Here is a 19,781-nt window from a genome sequence, read left to right as displayed (position 1 = left end):
GCACAGGAAAACAGGCTCTGAAACACACAAATAGGCTGTGGAAGGCTGATGGTAAGGGGAGAAGAGGCTTCATAGTGCCAAGGGATTGGATGATGTTTGGGCAGATAATAATAATAATAATAATAATAATAATAATAATAATAATAATAATGGACTTCCGACTACAAACAGACAAACATCTGTCACACAATACACCAGATATCACTGTAGTCGAGAAGAAAGAAAAACAAGTCAAAATAATCGACATAGCAATACCAGGGGATAGCAGAATAGAAGAAAAAGAAATAGAAAAAAATCACCAAATACAAAGATCTACAAATTGAAATTGAAAGGCTGTGGCAGAAAAAGACCCAAATAATCCCAGTGGCCATTGGCGCCCGGGGTGCAGTTCCAAAAGACCTTGAAGAGCACCTCAACACCATAGGGGCCACAGAAATCACCATCAGCCAATTACAAAAAGCAGCTTTACTGGGACCAGCCTATATTCTGCGACGATATCTATAACAATTGACAATAAAATCCAGCCATCCCAGGTCCTTGGGAAGGACTCGATGTCTGGATAAAACAAACCAGTCAATAACACCTGTCTGACTGTGTAAACAAGAAATAATTCGATTTCTATACCGCCCTTCCAAAAATGGCTCAGGGCGGTTTACAAAGAGAAATAACAAATAAATAAGATGGCTCCCTGTCCCCAAAGGGCTCACATTCTAAAAAGAAACATAAGACACACACCAGCAACAGTCACTGGAGGGATGCTGTGCTGGGGCTGGATAGGGCCAGTTACTCTCCCCCTGCTAAATAAAGAGAATCACCACAGTAAAAGGTACCTCTTTGCCCAGTTAGCAGGGGATCCACATGCCAAGAGGCGGGGTGGAGGTGGGGGTGGGGGTTACTGACGACCTAAGTTCACATACACAAAAAGTAATTCCCACCCAGGCAGCGAATCGGAAATCACTTTGTAAGCACATTTCCCCCCCAGGGCCTCTGATGGCCTATAGGTGGCATTTCTCCTCCAGAGACAGGGCAGTGTGAGAGTTTGTTTTACAAGTATTCACAGCAGTCTGGTGACACTTTTGCAAGGCACCCTGTACATAAGATGGGGACCTCATATATGGTTTGCACTGGACATATGCGTTTCAACTATATTCACAAAATGGCATGTGTGAAATGGCTCAAGGAGCTATTAGTCCTGATTGCCTGTTTCCCTCTCCAAACTACCATTGTGGTTTGTGGCGGGGGGTGGGGGGAGTGTTATAATCCCCACTCTCCCAATGTATATTTATGTGTCGACTAATACATATTAATGGTGGGTTTAATATACAAGGGGCATAAGCAACCAATTTAGATTTGGCAAAGGTCCTCACCGGCAACCACCCACAAAGTCACAACCCCTAGACTCCATCATGCCAAACAGGCTTCTGAACATAAGACTCTGCCTTCTTGGCTTACCTAGACCCTTGGCCTACCTAGGCTCCAGGGCGCCCCCTGGGGGTAGCTGGGTTTTGTAAACTGACACCAATTTAAGGACAGAACTTTATCTTTATGACAGTGATGATATCATCTTGGCATTTGTTCCAGAGCTGCTGCTGGCTTCTGTGTGCGCCCAGAATACTTGGAACATGTTTACTCACTGGGAACAGCACTTGCTTTGTTAATTCTGGGTCATTATTTCTTTGGGGGCAAAGAAAAGAGAGAAGAGCTGGTCTTGTGGTAAGCAGGTTCCACCCTGGTTGCATATGAAAGGGAGACTAGAAGTGTGAGCACTGTAAGATATTCCCCTCAGGGGATGGAGCCGCTCTGGGAAGAGCATCTAGGCTCCAAGTTCCCTCCCTGGCATCATCTCCAAGACAGAGCTGAGAGAGATTCCTGCCTGCAGCCTTGGAGAAGCCGTTACCAGTCTGTGAAGACAAGACTGAGCTGGATAGACCAATGGTCTGACTCAGTACATGGCAGCTTCCTATGTTCCCATGTTCCTAAAAGCATAGAGATCAAACGGGGACTCAGACTAGTCCCCACTGACTAGCAGCAGCTCTCCAGGCAGGTTCCAGGCAGGAGTCTTTCCTAGCCCTACCTGGCAATGCCAGGGATTGACGCTGGGGGCCTTCTGTGTGCAAAGCAGGTGCTCTCCTACGGCTGAGCTACATGCTCATTCTGTGCTTGCTGGATCAATCAAGAACCATGAGCAAACATTGGATCCACATTCAAATGTGCATCAGAGAGAGTATCCAAATGCATGGCAAGCTGTATGTGCATCCTGTTCTTATGCACATCCCTGTCCACGTTCTGGCACAACTTGTCACATCCCTCTCTTGCAGCAAGATTATAGCTAGATCTATGTGCTTGTTGATTAATCTGGAAAAGCTAATCCCCTGCCAATTCTATGCACACCATCACTAAAACAAATTCTTGCCCCCACTTCACTAACAAACAAGCATTACAAAGACGGAGAAATCCACCCCTTTGCTATCCACATTGTGAATGTGACTGAGTGGTTAAAGAGTGCAAAAGGGTAACTAATCTGCCTTAATTGACCCTAAAGAGGCAGACCCAGTACCAGATGGGCTTTTTCTGATTACTAATCAATCCAAAGATTCATTTCCAGAAACTTACAGTCTCTTTGAATGAGATTTCAGTAAATCTGGTTAGCTGTGAGTTTCTAAGGTTGATTAGTTTGCATCTTTATTAAGAAGTGAATATTTATAGAACCAATCAAGTTAAATTGTTAACAAACTAACTAGTATTTTTGGTTTATTGATTAACAATTCATTTGATTGGTTCTATATTTCAGTTCATTAATATTTGATCAGCTTATAAAACTTTACGTGATCACAGGTCATATTCTTCATTCACAAAATTATCGCATTAATATTTAACAGTCACTTCATTCATTCATTCATTCATTCAGCCAATGTGGTGTAGTGGTTAGAGTGCTGGACTAGGACCGGGGAGACCTGAGTTCAAATCCCCCTTCAGCCATGAAACTAGCTGGGTGACTCCGGGCCAGTCACTTCTCTCTCAGCCTAACCTACTTCACAGGGTTGTTGTGAAAGAGAAACTCAAGTATGTAGTACACCGCTCTGGGCTCCTTGGAGGAAGAGCGGGATATAAATGTAAAAAATAATAATAATAAATAATAATAAATATGACAATTTCAGAAGTGGATTAGCTCAAACTAGAGAATTAACAAAAGTAAACATTCTTCAATAGTCACTGAAAAATAAAACTAACAACAGTAATCAACAGTTACTGAAAATCTCAGGGCCATTTAAAGAATCATGATTCTTCAAACACAAATATCACTTCCATGTAGGAAAAGGTGTGTGTATTTGACAAATAAGCACCCATCAATTTTCTCCCATACAAGAAAATTGTTATCTGATGTGGCCCTTAGTACACACAAAAAATCTGATATCCCCATTCATTTCAGTATTAATTTTACTACTGCTCTTGTTGCAACTTTAAGGGGGAACAATAAGGGGTTTACTTTAACTTCTCATTTACTAGGGAGGGAGAAGGAGGAGCATAACCCTTGAGCAGTTTCCCTAATCTTGAATTACCAGACAAAAGACTTCATGAAATTAGTTTTTGGACTATGAGCGCCTCCTAGTGGCTGCATGCATGGACTGCAGATCCAGTCTTTCCATCCACCACACAGCCCAATTAGCTGGTGCAATACAGGGGAAAGATGCCTGCTCTAAAGCAACTCATCGTCTTGACAACAGATAGCAGCTCACTCTTAAAACTGACAGTGCGGTCTGCTAGCTTATTTTTCTTCTTTCTCAGAACCTATGGTTAGCTGAGGCAGGTGCCGAATGGCAAAACTCTGTCATAGTCTCTGTTGCTGTTCACACTGGGAACAAAAGATTTCAAGTGTTATTTGCCACTGTCTCCGTAATGGGCAAGCCAATACTGCTGGAACACCTGCCCTTGCTTAACTGCCAATGGCTGAATCAGATAACGAGGGTCCTTGGGATCCAAGGGCAAGGGCAAGTAGGAAGCCACTGAGACTGGCTGAGTTTGTTGGCAATCATCCCTAAGCATCTGCATCACAATTCTAGACTATTACTAGGCCACAGAAGGGTGGACTGGTCTGTTGCACAATTTAGATGGTATAACATTCTCAACCAAAAGACCTTTTATTGTGCAAAGAAAAACTAAACATTGGTAAACATAAAACCATAAGACATTTCGGTATGACACACCATCCTGAGTTAAGTAAAAACAAATGAGCACTGATGAAAACCTTGGTTCCCCAGCTAAGTTCCTTAGATGTGATAACACACAGTTCCCTGACTGGTGGAGAGATAACGAGTGAGGGAGGTGGGGGGAGAGAAGGGGGAACACCTGATTCTTCTCAGAGGCCAATAAACTTCATGGCATCAGCCAGCGGCTCCTGAGCATTAATTAATTTCGTTGAGAGTTTGGAGTTAACATGTGCATTGCATCACTGACTTATCGACTTATTGGTATAACATTACCAAGGTAAGGTAGTGACATTACTCTAGGTAAAGCGCTTGACCCAAGTGGTATCTGTACACCATGAACTAAATGCTCCCAATGAGGGTGGCCGTGAGTTATTAACCCTTCCAGGGCTTATCCATTTGATTTTCTTTCCCAGGCAATAAGTGCACAGTTGTTGAGTTGTTCCTCGTTGGCAGCATGGGATCACAATGTCTTTCCTCAAGTATAATTCCTCTTGCAGGGACGCCACAGACGAGCAGCACTCAAAGCAGGGTGTTTTGTGGCTGGTGTGACTCTTTTTCAAGCAAGCACATCCATTATAATGTAGACTGGATTGCCCAAGTGTCATGGGCCCTTCCTGGAAAGTGCCAAGGTCTTAACCAGCAGTTCTAGCCACAGCGAGCCCCACAGAAAGGTCCAACACTGGCTTCCCCTAGGTACCCATATCTTATGGGGGGGTGGGGTTCCGCTAAACATTTAAAAGGCACCAGTCACCCACCATGGGGCAGGCTAGAACCTGCAAACTGGAGGTTACTGGTGCCTTGGCTTGACTGACAACCACTAGTTGTATAACCTGGAGATCCCAAAGTTACAGATTCTAATGTCAGACCTTTCTGAGTGACTCATGGTGGCTAGTAACGGCTAGCTGTGCATCTAGAGATCCCAAGGCTGCAGATTTTGGCCTCATGGTGGGCGAGCTGAGCCATTTAATGGGGAAATCTCCAATAAGATATGGGTCACCTAGGCAACGCTAATATTGTGCCTTTCTGGGTGGGCCAGCAAAAAAGTCCCTGAAGGCCAGATCCAGACCCCGGACATTATGTTATGTGGTCCTGCTAAAAGCTATAGTGCTTCCCCCAAATTCCACCTGGTAAATGTCCAGGAAGAAAAGGCACATGCAGAAGCAGCTTCATCTCCAGTAAACCTTTCTCATTCATTTTGGTAGATGACAATGCAACAACTTTTTTGAGCCACAGAAAGGACAAAGGATCATCTGGTTGTAACACAAGACACTAAGCCAGGAAGAGTTATATCCTGGCGAAGCTCCTGTGCCTCTTTTATGTCTTCCTGTACGTTTACCAGGGCGATCTCTAACAAGTGGCCAGAAAAGCTTCACTTGTTGAATTTCTGCCTGGATACAGCCCTCTCCAGCCCAGGTATAGTATTTTCAGCTCAATCTAGAGCTGAAAGGCCAAGGCAAAGTCTGAGTGCATGGAGCCTCATTTCTAAAACAGCGCAACATATGAGACTATACAAAGCCTTTAGTGATTATATGGCACAGAAGTTAAGGTGGGCCACTTACTTGCCATTTCCACTCTTTTTAGAGCATGAGTGAAAACTGAAAGCAGTTTAACTTGCATCTTAACCCCTTTTAAAATATTTTAATATCTATCATGTATGATTAAACGTACGTACATATTGTTAATGCAAGATTTTATCGGGTGGCATGAGGCTCAATTTATGGGACAGCTTCATGCACACGACTGGCTGTAAAAAGGTTCTATTGCATGGGTGGGAGATGTAGGACATTGGCAGTACTAAAGCTATATTGTACAGCTGGGAGATATAGGTCATTGACTGGCACTGAAAAAGCCATACTGCACAGTCGGGACATATAGGTCATTGATTGGTGGGGGCGGGGGGGAAGCTGTAGTACCCAGCTGAGAAACAGTCAAACAAAAAAAGGTCACACCACCTTTTGCTGGGCTGGGGAGGGGTGGCGGCGGCATGTTAGATCACCAACATTCCCCCAGGCAATCCAGCAACAATCCCAGTCGTGTGGCTCACACACACACCCCGCCCATGAACAGCGCTGTTGTCAGCTGCATGGTGTTCTGGAGGCCAGGAAAATACATCCTGGCCTCCAGATATCCCACAATGCACCACATAGCAAGCAGAGTGCAGTGAGGGATTCCTGCGCGAATCGGGTGCTCTAGGTGCCCAGCTCTGTGTCTACTCAGGCTGTGTGCAGCCCAAGCATTCATACAACCCTGTACCTGGGTTAAAGGGTGCACTCATGCCATTTTACCCAGGCCTCGATCTCAACGCTTCATACAAGGAGCCCTACCTATGAAGGGCTGCCCAAGCCTGGGAGGGCTGCTGGTGCGGACAGCCTCAGTAGGTCATTTAGGAAGCCAAATGGCTGGTTTTGGAGGCTGGCAAAACAGCCAGGTTATCATGTTAGTAGTTTCTTTTCTAATTTGTCCAAGTTTTATGTTATTCAAATTTCCGTTTGGCTGAACTTGGTATTAGACAGCATTATAGTAGTGTCAGTGGCTGACATGACGTGCAGCCCTCTGTCCCTGCAGGTCCTCAAGACATCTTCAGCATCTCTCTACTGAAGGCTTCTTTCCCCAGCGGCACCGAGGGAGAAGTGATGTTTTTGCCATTTCCAGTTGTATAAATCTGTTCCTGAGGGTTGTGCAGTGGCAGGGTGGAGGAGGGAGTTCCGAGGGTCCACAACATTGCAGCGAGGGGGTGGAAGAATTTGTGAGGGCATACAAGGCAGGGGCAAGACAGCAGAAGAACTTGCTAGGGTGCACAAGGTGGCAGCTAAGTGGCCAGGGGTCTTGCAAGGACATATGAAGTGCCATCAAGCTGGTGAATGGACGGGTGAGGGTACACAAGGCAGTGGTGGGCTGCCTCTGGACATGTAGGTTCTGCATCAGACATATACTACCCACTAGGAGCAACTAGAATTCTGCCTTTAGACATGAACATTCTATACCAAAGGTATACTGCCTCTGAATATTATTATTATTATTATTAATTACATTTATATCCTGCTGTTCCTCCAAGGAGCTCAGAGTGGTGTACATGCTTATTTTTATCCTCACAACAATCCTGTGAGGTAGGTTAGGCTGAGAGATACATGACTGGCCCAGAGTTACCCAGTGAGTTTCATGGTTGAATGGTGATTCGAGTTCGAATCATTCAAACTCAGGTCTTCCCAGTCCTAGTCCAACACTCTAACTGGAAACTCCACTTAGCCACCGTGCGTAAGAGAAACTGTTATACTTCTGTTTCCCACAGTGACCAATTCGATTTTCCTTTTCTAAAAGACTGGAATTTCAATAATCCAAAACCCTTTGGTTTAAGATGAGAGTTAAGGTGCTTTCAGTTTTCAATCCTACTTTAAAAAACATGGAAATTGCAAGTCAAGGCCCATCTTAACTTCTGTGCTATACAAGCTGTAAATGTTTTGTATATATTATGTTATATATTATGCTGCTATAGAAATGAGACTCCATGCACCTACACTTTGCCTTGGTCTTGCAGCTCAACATTGGACTGGAGAGGGCTGCCTCCAGGCAGCAATTCATGGGTGCACTTCCCCAATCACATGGTAGAGATGCCCCTGAGGCATTTCTGCCTGATGCATCTCTACAAAGCTTTCCCAAAATTAGGGGTGTTCACAGTGTGGGGTACATCATGAATGTGCTGAATAAGAAATTGGCTTTAGTAGTAGTATTGCTGGAATAATGGTTGGGATTAGGTTTTTTAAGCATTGCAATAAGTGTAGGTGTGTGGGGTAGTCTGTACTATGGGGCTGTGATGTGGCTATTAGTCCTGTTCCTGCTTCATACGGTGAGAAAGCTAGGAGAATAATGGGCTGGGTTGCAATTGTAGAATCCTTCTTAATTTTGAGGAAAAGACCCCTGCTGCAGACAATTGTACAGCTACCTCCTCTCTAGCAAAGCAATCTTCCCTGCAGTAAGACTAGCCCCTTCAAAAACACCAAATTCCTTTTTTTAAACAGAGAAATAAAACATTGGCTCTGGATAAGAGCATTCTCAGTTGACAGTGTGGAGATACGAATAAGACAAATATTTATATACTGCTTTTCAACAAAAGTTCCCAAAGCAGTATACATGGCTATAAATGAAATGGCTCCCTGTCCCCAAAGGGCTCACCACCTATAAAGAAACATAAGACAGACACCAGCAACAGTCACTGGAGGGGTAATGTGCTGGGGACGGATAGGGCCAGTTGCTCTCCCCCTGCTCAATAAAGAGAATTGCCACTTTGAAAAGGTGCCTCTACTTTGCTCCATTAGTCAGGGACAAGATTGGAGAGAGAAACACACAGATGAGAAGCAAGGTGGCCCTTTGACCTTTTTAGATGTTGAGTGTGGCTGCATTGTCACCCTGCACACACCACTATCTGCCGCTAAGTAAGTGCACCGAACTGGGCAAATATGGATTCTTGTATTACTAGTGGCAACAGTGCTCGGCCCTGCTTCCATTTGTGGGCTTAATTGCCTGACAGTCCATCTGCCAATGGCTCATTTAACTGCTGCAGTGAAAAACAACAGCTTGCCGAGGCAGTGCGCACAGCCATACAGGGGAAAGCAGGGTGGCGGGTGGGGAGGATGCATAGGGAGAGAAAAGGCCTGGGGCCATGAATGCAGGCTGGTGAAGCCTGTGTGCCTCTTTGGGATGAGAGGCCTCCTAGTGCCAGAGGGCAGCAGGAGGAAGGACTCACCATTGCCATGGCTGAGCAAGAGCCGTGCTGGCCTCTTTTCAGACAGGGTCACCTTCCCCTGGGCCCCGTCCAAATTATTCTCTGTCGGAAGCCACTCTGCATTCGCCATCTCTGAGGAGGCTGCTTCTGTGTAGCCCAGCTCTGACTGCCTGTCTCTCTCACACCTGCAGGTGGTGAGAACCAGGGGGCAAAGTGCTTGGCAAGGTGTCCCCCCCCCACCCCCCGCCGCCACAAAATGTGCAGGGTTTCTATAAAGTGGTTGACATTTTTTAAAAAAGTGACCATCCCTGCTGATTGTCGATTCTCCTGCTGCTTCCTTCAAAGTTGTTAGTTCTTTCTTTCTTTCTTCTCCTCCTAGGATCTCTGCTCTGAGTGTTGCAGTTGTTTGCAGTTGGTGGAAAGAGAGAGGAAGTCAGCATCTGGTGAATGCTTCAGATGACCAGGCAATCCTGTGATAACTGCAGTCTCCACACACAAAAATAAGTGTGGGTATCTGTCCCCAGTATGTTAATAGCAGCACATATGGTTTAACATCTAATATACCATTACTAGCCGACCCGCACAGAGCATCTGTGCGCTCTTTGGGGCCGGTTGTTCCCCCCTCCCTCCTGCCCCACTCTCCTGCCCTCCCTCCCCCTCCCAGCCAATTTTCTCCTGCCCTTCCTCCCCTTGCCCCACTCTCTCTCGCCCTTCCTCCCCTCCCCCTTGCTCTCCCCCCTCGCCTTCCCTCTTGCCCTCCCCCTCCCCTCCCCTCCCCACACTGAGTACCTTACCTCCACTGCCAATCAGATGGCTTGCCAAGATGCACATTCCATGGCACACCTAGGACAAATATGTAGAGAGAGTTACATATAAGTACACACATGTGTGGCTCACCCACGAGGCAAGGTGAGGCAACGGGTATGCCATGGGGGTGCGAGTGAGGGCACCTTGCCCCACCCCTCTGCTCTGGGCATCACCCACCCATCCGGGACTGCTGCCCCACCCCACCTCCTCCTCTGCCAACCATGGTTTCTCCAGCCTTCATCAGTGGCCCACCCCGCTTGCAGGTCTGGCCCAGATTCCATCTTCATCCCCATCATCACCAGCCCTCTCTGGGCCACACAGTGGCTGTAACTTGGAGCCTGCTTGCTTCCGTGGGTGATGAGGGCAGCTGCTTTGCCAGCTAGCCTCTCCCCACAGCAAAGCTGTGCAATCATCAGTGTGCTTCCTTTCACTCACTCGCTCACCCACCCACACTCTCTCTTTCTACCCTCCAGTAGCAACCAGTGGAGTGCTGGAGGGAGGGAGAAAGCAGTTTCAGAGTCTGGGTTTTCTTTGGCAAGTAGGTTAGAATAAGCCGATATATGTTGGGTTTGGACATTACATCCATTATCAGTGGTAACAAAAAATGAAGAGGAGAGAACGTTTAAAGCTTCTGTTTGCAGCTTCTAATAAATCACAGTTTTCCATTTTCTGTGAATATAGAAAACAGTGGTTTGTGCAAATTATAGCTACTTAACAGATCAGGATCACATTGTGGTTTGATAGCCTGGTTTGTTAGCTGACTGTAGATTTCACAAACTACAGTTTCCCATCTCTGACAAAATGGGAAACTGTGGTTTGCTACCAGCTATGAATGGAAGCTTCAGATTTCCTCCCCTCAAATGCAAGGAAGGGGGAAGGTGAGATGTAATACATGAACTTGAGGCTCACTGTGGTGCATTCTCATAACAATAACCCAGTTTGTTGTTACTTTTGAATGCTGTCAAAAAGTCACGTTTTGATTTAATGTGTCGAAAGTGCTCCTAAACTATTCCCTCTCAAACCTTTTTACGCTTTTCTTCATCCCTGCAAAATTAAGATAAATGATTGGGGGATAAAGAGATCTGTCCCCAGTCCTTCCAGAAAGTACAGGACTTAGAATTTAGGCCCAGGTGTCAAGACTGGGCTACTGGCAGCAACGGCAGAGGAATCAGAAGACAGGATAAAAAGGCGAGCCAGGAGCCAGGACTAGTGTCAAAGAAAGAATCAGGATGGAAGTCATGAGCCAAGCCAGAAGTCAGAACTGAGACGCAAGTGAGGAGTCAGGATGGAAACAATGAAGAAACCCGTGGAAATGCTCCTTCCACATCTGCTGCCTCAAAGCCACATCAGAGCTTGCTTTGAAATCCACAACAATCCCAGTGTGGAGTAGACCATTACAGTGACAGTAGGCTGCGCATCACATCAGTCATTATTCCTGTCTCTGGCCAAAAGGTGTCAGGTCATGAGATTCAAGGTGGGCGACACCTTCTCTCTGTGGAGCCATCAGTTATAAGTGGTATGAACATTACTGTTCTGGACACTCCATTACAGTCATATCTGACTACTTCTCACTCATACCCAAAGAAGCCTCTTTACTTGATCCTCTTTACTCCAGATTTGTGGGGGGCGAGGGAAGAGACAGGATGGCATTTTTTCCATTGCTGGGGTTTTTCCACCATCTGAGCTGAAGCTTCCTGTTTGCTTTGGGATAGTGAGTGCAAAGCTCCATATCAGTCCATCAGATCGCTGCTGAACACCTAGTACTATTTACGTGAGAGAATATTCAGCAAGAACCAGTGAAGTGTGTGAGCAGTAAGAAGGGGTGACATGATCAGAAGCAAGGCTCCTCTCTTACTAAGCTACAGTCTGATTGTGGGGCCCATACCACTGAAAGTCAAACCCAACCAAAAAAAAGAGTCCCATTCTAAAAAGGGCCGGTTCGGACCATTTTGGGGATGCTCCAGCCCTTCCTCCGGTGGCCGTGGCCATTTTGGAGGTCATGACCCAGGCCACACAGAGGCCCATTGGGCATGAGTGGTGGCCTCCAAAATGGCTGCTGCTACCAGCAGAAGGGCCGGGACAATCAAAAAATGAGCCGAACTGGCCCTTTTTAGAATGGGAGAAGGCCAGTGCAGGGAAGGGGAGATGGCAGAGACACACACACACCCGCGGCCGCCAAGTCAGACCTGGCGGTGAGTGTTAAAAATTTCTTTTTTAAAAACTTAGAAACCCCGAACTGGCTCTTAGCCAGTTTGGGGGGATTTGGCTCGAGATCAACCCGAACTGGGCCCAGTCCAGCTCGAGGGTGAGTCCTCAAACCAGCCCAGTTCAATGGTGAACCGGCTCGATTTGCAGCCGGTTTGCACATAATTGGAGGGAAGATCACTGCATTCTTTAGTCACCAAATTCCATTGTTAATCCACACCACAAGCTAACAATAATGTGGGTAATAATGGTGGGGGTTACATATGCAACAGTTTCCCCCATTTGTTGCTTCCTGCAGAACAAACATATGTCGTGCTTCAAGGTGACAGTGGGCACTTTTCTTCCTACACGGAGGTGGACTGGGACTAGAATGTTTGTCACAGTCACAATCCAGCACATTTGCACTGTTTTGGTGGGCACAGGGAGGCACAAAGGAGCATAAGAAGCTGCCTTATACAGCGCCAAACCCTTGGGGTCCATCTAGCTCAGTATTGTCTACACTGACTGGCAGTGGCTCTCCAAGGTCTCTCTCAGCCCTACCTGGAGATGCTGCCAGGGAGTGAACCTGAGACCTTCTGCATGCCAAGCACATACTTAACCACGGAGCGATGGCACAGCAGACAGTACTCACATGTAGTCACTCATCGAATGGCAAACCAAGGCAAACCTTCTTAGCAAATGGGACAATTCATGCTCACTACTGCAGCCTGGCTCTCTGCCCCCACTGCAGCTGATGGTGGCACATCTTACTGTATTAGGTCGTAGGTGCATCTGACTGTGCTGGACTATGTTCCATGTATGAAGTGCCCTAACTGTAGCTAACATATTGGAATAGTATGTGACTTTCCAAGTCCTGAAAAACAAAATAATGCACATTTAACCATTTGTTTCACAAGTTACACTAGACACTTTGATTTCCTAATGTTATATTAAAACTCAGCTGCAGAAGCAACCCACACTGGTGTCCTCTTAAGAGTGAATTAAGAAGGTTAATCATTGTTCTTTTTGCCACCTGAGAATAGGGTGGGGGGAAAGGAGGGCCTGTTCAGATCATCCCTCTTCTGTGCCCTTTGTGCTTCAATATGTTAGTATGTTGCTTTGTGTGTGTGTGTTTTGCAATAGCTACTGTTAAATTCACAGTGCAAATGTATACATGTCTCCTCGGACCCAAGTCCTCCTACTGTGTTCAATGGGGCTTATTCTCACGCAAATGTGCATATAGGGTTGCAGACTCAACATATGGCTTTCTTGAGTCTGGATGACAAATTCTTCAGTCAGGGTGTTTCATATTTTAATTACATGTATGGTTGGAATTGTGTTACATGCAAATACATGCAATAACAATCCAGTGGCTGCTTTTCCCAGGGAAAACCTGCTCTGCGGGGTATTGAGAATGGCAGGGGCATAACAAGGCTGGAGTGGGCCCAGAGACAAAATTTTAAAATGGGCCCCTTGCTGATACAAACACACACACACTTCACAATATATAGTCATGTGACTTGCCTCTGGGGGGGCCGCTCGAGGCGTGGGGGGCCCCAGGCAGCCGCCTCCCCTTGCCTAATAGTAGTTACGCCCCTGGAGAATGGTGATGTGGCAGGGATGGGGTGCTTTAAAAAAGCCAACCTGCATTTGGAACCTTATGGGGGAAATTACGGCGGGTGATTTTCAGCACAGACATAGCAGGCAGGAAGCCTAGGCAGATCTCACTTCTACAGCTGCTCTGCTCCTAATCCCACTTCCAAGGCTGAGAAAGCAGCAGTCAGGCTTCTATTATATGCATTTGCTAGGCCGTTGCTCAAGGTATGGGCAATTGTCTTTCATTTTCTCAGTTTCTCCACAGACAGACAAGTCTGCTGCATCGAAGAATGATTATGGTGCCCCCTGGCGGCCAGTTTTCCACCTATGCTGAGCCTGCCCAATCACACACTCTCCATAGACTGCAGTCTACATCAAGCATGCACCTGCTGCTCAGCCTGCTCCTCCCTCTTCCAAGCTCTCTAGCTGCTCACTCAGCCTGTTCCACACTCCTCTTCCTCTCTCAGGGCTGGCTGTCAAGAACAGGTTGGGTGTGCGGAGGAGGCAATGCACCGTGTAGTCGCCTAATCAGGGGGAACTGGCAAGGACAGCACCATCCACAGCTACAGGATAGCAATTCCTGTGGGAGAAGCATCAAGGTAAGATTCCGTCAGGATCCATCCATGGGGAGATGGTGAATATCTGTGTGTCCAGTCAGTGGCAATGTGATTTGGACTGTATGTATCCACAAGGCCATGGAAGGGAACACATATGCTGGAATAAACCTGAGACTTGTATAAGCTTTATTTAGACATTACATTGTATACAGGTGTCTGGACACACCTATATGTTTTGTGAGAATGACTGCGCATGCGTTCTTCTTAAAAGTGACTACTCTCAAATACAGGGTGCAAATAGGAAGAGGACTGCTACGCATGCGTTGAATGTAATATGTCAGTATCTGTACATGTACACAGATCTGTATGTGTGCATGCTGTACACAGGTTGTATGTGTGTGGAACATAGTGTCAGTGGCAGCTCAAGGCCTCTCTGTGCCTGAGGCTCCCCTTGTGTGCACCCTCCGCCCCATCCCCCCACTTTTTTAAAAAGCAGGAGCAGAAGGGCATCTTGCCACCTCAGTGGTGTCCCAATAATGTGCAGCCTCAGCTTGCCTGATGGAAGGGCTGCCCCCACAGACCATGTGAACAGGGCTGTCATGGTGCCATGAAACAAAAATTCAAGCAGGAGACTGGACTGCCACCCAGCTCCTGAATGGGAACCTTTTCTGCTGCTGATGGACTAGTACTCACTGTGCTGACTGCCCAGCAAACTATCTACAAGGTGGCTCCTTATCCCAGACTTTGAGTGTGTGTCATAGTTCTGTCAGTCAGCTTTTTATGGCTTCCTTATTCCTTTAGGGGAAATGTGCAGACATGCTGTTTCTCATATAGCACAGCTGACTGACTGCTCTAATTGAAGAGGGAAGAGGCTGAACTGGTCCAGGGGAAAGAAATCTGCCTCCAACCTCTCCCACCACCTGCTTCATCTTGGACATGACAGTCTGGAGGCAAAGCAAGAGAGCCTCAACTTACATTCACACAGAGTTTGCTCCTCTGGTTTTTAAGACCTGCCATATATAGTTAAATTAGGGAGCTCCAGCTCCAGGATACACAAGGGAGCTATAACATAATCAACAATTGCCTGAAGTGGCCACAAAAATGACCGCATGGGTCCCTCCTCTTGTAATACTATTATTTGCTCCCATGTTTAGTGGAAGCAGAATGTTAATGCAGATGTTCTGGGGTTTGGTGGAGAAGTGATAGTATAGGCTGTGATTCAATGGTATTCTTGATGCCTTGTTCCTTTGCCCCCCTGTAGCTGGCGGGGGCTGAGAGAAAATGAACACGACGGAACTGCCATGGACCAGCAATGCAAAGGAGCTCGATGGGGAGGAAGGATCATCGCCTTGTGTTGGTCTTGGCGCCATCATCTACTATTGTATTCTGTTGTGCCTGGGGCTGCCAGGTAAGAACAATGTGCCAAGGAGAGGGTGATTGATTGATTGATGTGCTGTCAAGTCAGTGTCGACTCTTAGCGATCACATAGATAGATTCTCTCCAGGATGATCTGTCTTCAACTTGGCCTTTACGGTCTCTCAGTGGTGCATTCATTGCTGTTGTAATTGAATTCATCCACCTTGCTGCTGGTCGTCCTCTTCTTCTCTTTCCTTCAACTTTTCTCAGCATTATGGACTTCTCAAAGGAGCTGGGTTTTTGCATAATGTATCCAAAGTACAATAGTTTGAGCCTGGTCATTGGTGCCTCGAGGGAAGATTCTGGACTGATTTGTTCTATGATCCATTTGTTTCTTTTCCTGGCTGTCCATGGTTTCCTCAAAATTCTTCTCCAGCACCAAAGCACACAAAATAGGGAGGAGTTGGAGAAACAGCTCATGAAAGAGGAATGGAAGCAGAACCTTAAGACAGTGCAGATTATGAGCTCTGGGTGCCAAGGAGGGTGGGATCATGAGGATGAGATTTGGGTGAGGAAGTAGCAGAAGCTTTGGGAATTGGGTGTGGAAGGGTGCTTACATGAAACAAACCTAAGAAAAGCCAGAACTTCCACCAGCTCTGCTTCAGGAGGATGGAAAGCCAAGGTGTCTGCTGGTGGCTGAGCAAGTAGAAAACAAAGCAGCAAATCTTTAAACAGCAAAGTTTCAAGTGGCAGCAGTTGGATCATATGTTGCAAACTGAGGAAGATCCACCACTTGATTTCCAAACCAGAAACATTTTTATATTTCTTTCACTTGCAAATGTGGAGAGATTCATTGTTACCCAACCTTTACGTTCTAGTAGCTTTCATCCATCATACTGACAAGTGGCACATGGAAAACTGCCAGAAAGTGAACTCCCTTACATTAAGCCTAAATGCTGCTAAGTGATTACTGCATTATAAACAGAGGGGTGCAGAGTCCCACAAAGAAGGATGAAGCAATACCATGTGTGAAAGAATACGATGAAATATGAGAGATTGGGATGAGAATCAAATGTATTTCAATGCAATTCTATAGTTTTTATCTTGTTGTGGCAACCATTGGAAGTAAAAATAAACTATAAATGGGAAAATAAAGTGTGGCATATGATCACAGATTAATCACAATATAGTGGTCTTCCTATCATGCAAATTGGTGGGCTTGAATTGCCCTATGCTGTGCAAAACAGGGATACTTGGAGAACAGCACATAGGGATGACACTAAGATTTCTGAATTTTTGAAGTTATATAATCCGCATAATTGCCACTGAAATATCAAACTGTTCAAGGTACTTTGCCAAGACATATCCACCAAAAGATCCTTCTCTTTCTTTGTGACCACCATCTACATCAGCTAGAAATATTTGCTGCAGTGCTAGAGAATGCATTTTATCATGAGAATTCCCAGCACACCATAACATGCTGTCAGGTAACAAATGAAAAAAAAAAAAAAACCAGGAGTGATTGATCAGGGAGAGGAAAGATGGTTAAGGACAGATCCCTCCTAATGTAATCTGTTCTGGAGTGTTATTTCCAGAGCTCAGCACTAGAGGGGGTGATGATCTCATGTCGATGTGTGGAATTCTGATGCAATTTTTGGCTTGCCAGTTTGACAGGTGCAGCTTGTAATGGGTCTCTTCTTTAGAGAAATTAGGCAGGTGGCTCTGAAAAGGGTGAAGAAGAAGATCACAGATGCACTGGGGGAGGGGAGAAGGTAGCACAATCAGACCTAAATCGGGGGGCCCTAATTGTCACAAACAAGAGTGCCTGCTTCCACAAGTGAGGAGGAGATGGTATTTTTAACATTATTTTATTATCTCGCAATATGTTTTTGCATTCTTGTGATGTATACTGGGAGTTTTTAATGGAAGGGAAGCATACATTTTTAAATATAGGACTGATGCTGCTCCCACAGTGGCAATGAAAGAGGAAAGCCATTCCCAGTGGCCAGACAGCTCATATTCAGGGCTGTCACCACCTGGACCAGAATTAGGGGCAGGTGAGGTGGTCACCTGACCAAGTTGCCAAGTTTTTTTGGAGGGTGGGGGTCACCAGACATTTCAGTCACTCTGAAAACTTACAAGGTTCTAGAAGATTTGCAGAAACAAGTCAGGGTGTTTTGGGTGGAGGAATTGCTTATATCTGGTATGAATAACTACAGATTTACAGATCCATATATGCCAGATACTAATTATGCTCCTGGATCTTATTTGTGGTTTTTCTCCTTGCATATCCCATCTATGTGCTCTCTTCATCGCCTTGCTTTCCTCTCTTCCTTGTTCCAGTTAACATCTTGACTGCCGTTGCTCTGTCCCGCCTAGCTGCCCGCACCCAGAAATCCTCCTATTGGTACCTCCTGGCCCTCACAGCTTCTGACATCCTGACTCAGGTCTTCATCATCTTTGCAGGCTTCATCGTGCAGGCAGCCATCCTGGCCCGTGAGGTTCCTGGTGCTTTTGCCCACACCATCAATGTGCTGCAGTTCACAGCCAACCATGCCTCCATCTGGGTGACAGTACTGCTGACCATGGACCGTTATGTGGCCCTCTGCCACCCACTGCAGTACAGGGCTGTCTCCTATCCTGCAAGGACCCAGAAGATTATCAGTGCTGTGTTTGCCATCTCTCTGGCCACTGGAATCCCCTTCTACTGGTGGCTAGACGTTTGGCATGACAATGACCCACCCACCACCATAGACAAAGTCCTGAAGTGGCTTCACTGCTTCATTATCTACTTCATTCCCTGTAGCATCTTTCTGGTGACAAATTCCATGATCATCTGCAAGCTCAGGCACTCTGGTGGGCCCAAGCGGTGCCTGAGCAAAACCACAGCAATCCTGTTGGCCATCACCACTGTTTTCATCATCCTCTGGGCTCCACGGACATTTGTCATGATTTACCACCTCTACATGACCTCAAGCAATCAGGTCCAGGGAGTACATCTGGCTCTAGACATTGCCAACATGATAGCCATGCTCAACACCTCCCTCAACTTCTTCCTCTATTGCTTTGTCAGCAAGACCTTCCGGCGTACTGTGTGGGAGGTGCTGGTATCTCTCAGGCTTCCATGCAAACAATCACTAAGGGAAGAAATCCCCTCTGACCCAGTCCTGAAACCACTGGGGGTCTTGGATAGTGCTTCACTCTAGGAAGGTTATCTTTCTTCTGCAACCAGTTCTGAGTTTTGCTGAAAGACAGCTCAATAGGTTGATGGATCCCTGGAACCGATAGGTTTGGTGTATAATATGGTTCTGGACCAGGGTGTTAGGTAACTGCATTGTTGGGTTTAGTGAACACTCATGCATATCTACAGATATATGTCTGCATATACTTGCCTATATATTTGCATATACTTGTACCTGTGCATGTATGTTTTTATATGTGTAGAAGGTGTGTGTGAGAGAGAGAAACTTTAGGTGCATATAGACAACCATTTAGAAGGGGAAACTCCATGTACATGCATCCACATAGAAAGTTGGTTCTGTATCATTCTAGAACCCAAAAGATCCCCAAAAGACAGTTCTGTAACATTCCACCAAGGGGAACATGGCAGCTGATCATCTGCTGCCTTTGACCACTCAGTGAGCCAACAGTCACCATGCTCCTACAACCACTCAGAAATCCAGGGAAGTGGGGAATGCAGTAACACAACACACAGTTGACCTTGCCACTGGAGGCTACAGATGACTGGCTTGCTTCACAGTTAGAGGGCATCACATGGGGAATTTTTAAGCTGCCACCAAGTAAGTGATCATGTCAACCAGCGTGTTGTAGTTCACAGAGAGACCAGGGTTCAAATCCCCCCTCAGCCATGAAACTCATTGTGTGACCTCAGGCCAGTTACTTACTGAGGCTGTTCTCATGACATGGCTGCCTGGGTTACCCCAGGTGACTCGTGTTGTCTGGAGTGCCGGGAGGAGTGGAGGGCTCCTGACTGATCCAGACCTTACAAGTCCCACTTTTTAACCCAGCATTTAGCCGAGACTAGGAGACCTTGGCAGGGCGACTGCTGCTGGGTTAAGAGGCTTCCCCCGGCCCACCGCCATTTCCAGCAGTGAGCCGAGGGTGAGGAGTGGCTGCACTCACGGTGTGGGGCATCCTGGGATGCGGGAGGGGAAGTCCTCCCATGGCCCGCTCTTGCCGCCACTGCACCGCCACTCATGTGGGCATGGGGTGCAGTAAAGTGCAACACAGCCGCTGCTCATCTGTCATGGAAGGCTGCCAAGCTCCTGCCTTCCCTGCAGCTCTTGGAAGCAGCAGCCAAGGGTCATGGGCACAACACCTCCCTCTCTCTCT

General features: G+C 46.5%; 1 protein-coding gene across 2 annotated transcripts; it reads left to right on the top strand.

The window, feature by feature from the left end:
• The first annotated feature begins 13,984 nt into the window (after positions 1 to 13,984).
• On the top strand, positions 13,985 to 19,355 carry GPR142 (G protein-coupled receptor 142). 2 transcript variants are annotated; one of them, XM_053299336.1, is made up of 3 exons: positions 13,985 to 14,114; positions 15,334 to 15,480; positions 17,772 to 19,355. In XM_053299336.1, the coding sequence occupies exons 2-3, from the start codon at positions 15,354 to 15,356 to the stop codon at positions 18,632 to 18,634; spliced, it is 990 nt and encodes a 329-aa protein (XP_053155311.1). In that variant the 5' UTR covers positions 13,985 to 14,114; positions 15,334 to 15,353; the 3' UTR covers positions 18,635 to 19,355. The 2 variants fall into 2 exon arrangements, with proteins under 2 accessions (XP_053155311.1, XP_053155312.1); XM_053299337.1 differs by lacking the exon at positions 13,985 to 14,114 and having other exon boundaries at positions 15,275 to 15,480.
• The last annotated feature ends 426 nt before the right edge of the window (positions 19,356 to 19,781 follow it).

This window comes from Hemicordylus capensis, chromosome 2 (genome assembly GCF_027244095.1).
Source record: "Hemicordylus capensis ecotype Gifberg chromosome 2, rHemCap1.1.pri, whole genome shotgun sequence".
Taxonomy (NCBI): domain Eukaryota; kingdom Metazoa; phylum Chordata; class Lepidosauria; order Squamata; family Cordylidae; genus Hemicordylus; species Hemicordylus capensis.
This window is presented reverse-complemented; position numbering and strand designations above follow the sequence as displayed.

What these genes read in the sequence shown, in the direction of transcription:
- GPR142 (XM_053299336.1), top strand. Translation starts at nt 15,354, where the DNA reads ATGAACACGACGGAACTGCCATGGACCAGCAATGCAAAGGAGCTCGAT. An exon ending in GTTGTGCCTGGGGCTGCCAG is followed by an intron (nt 15,481 to 17,771) that starts GTAAGAACAATG and finishes TCCTTGTTCCAG; the next exon opens with TTAACATCTTGACTGCCGTT.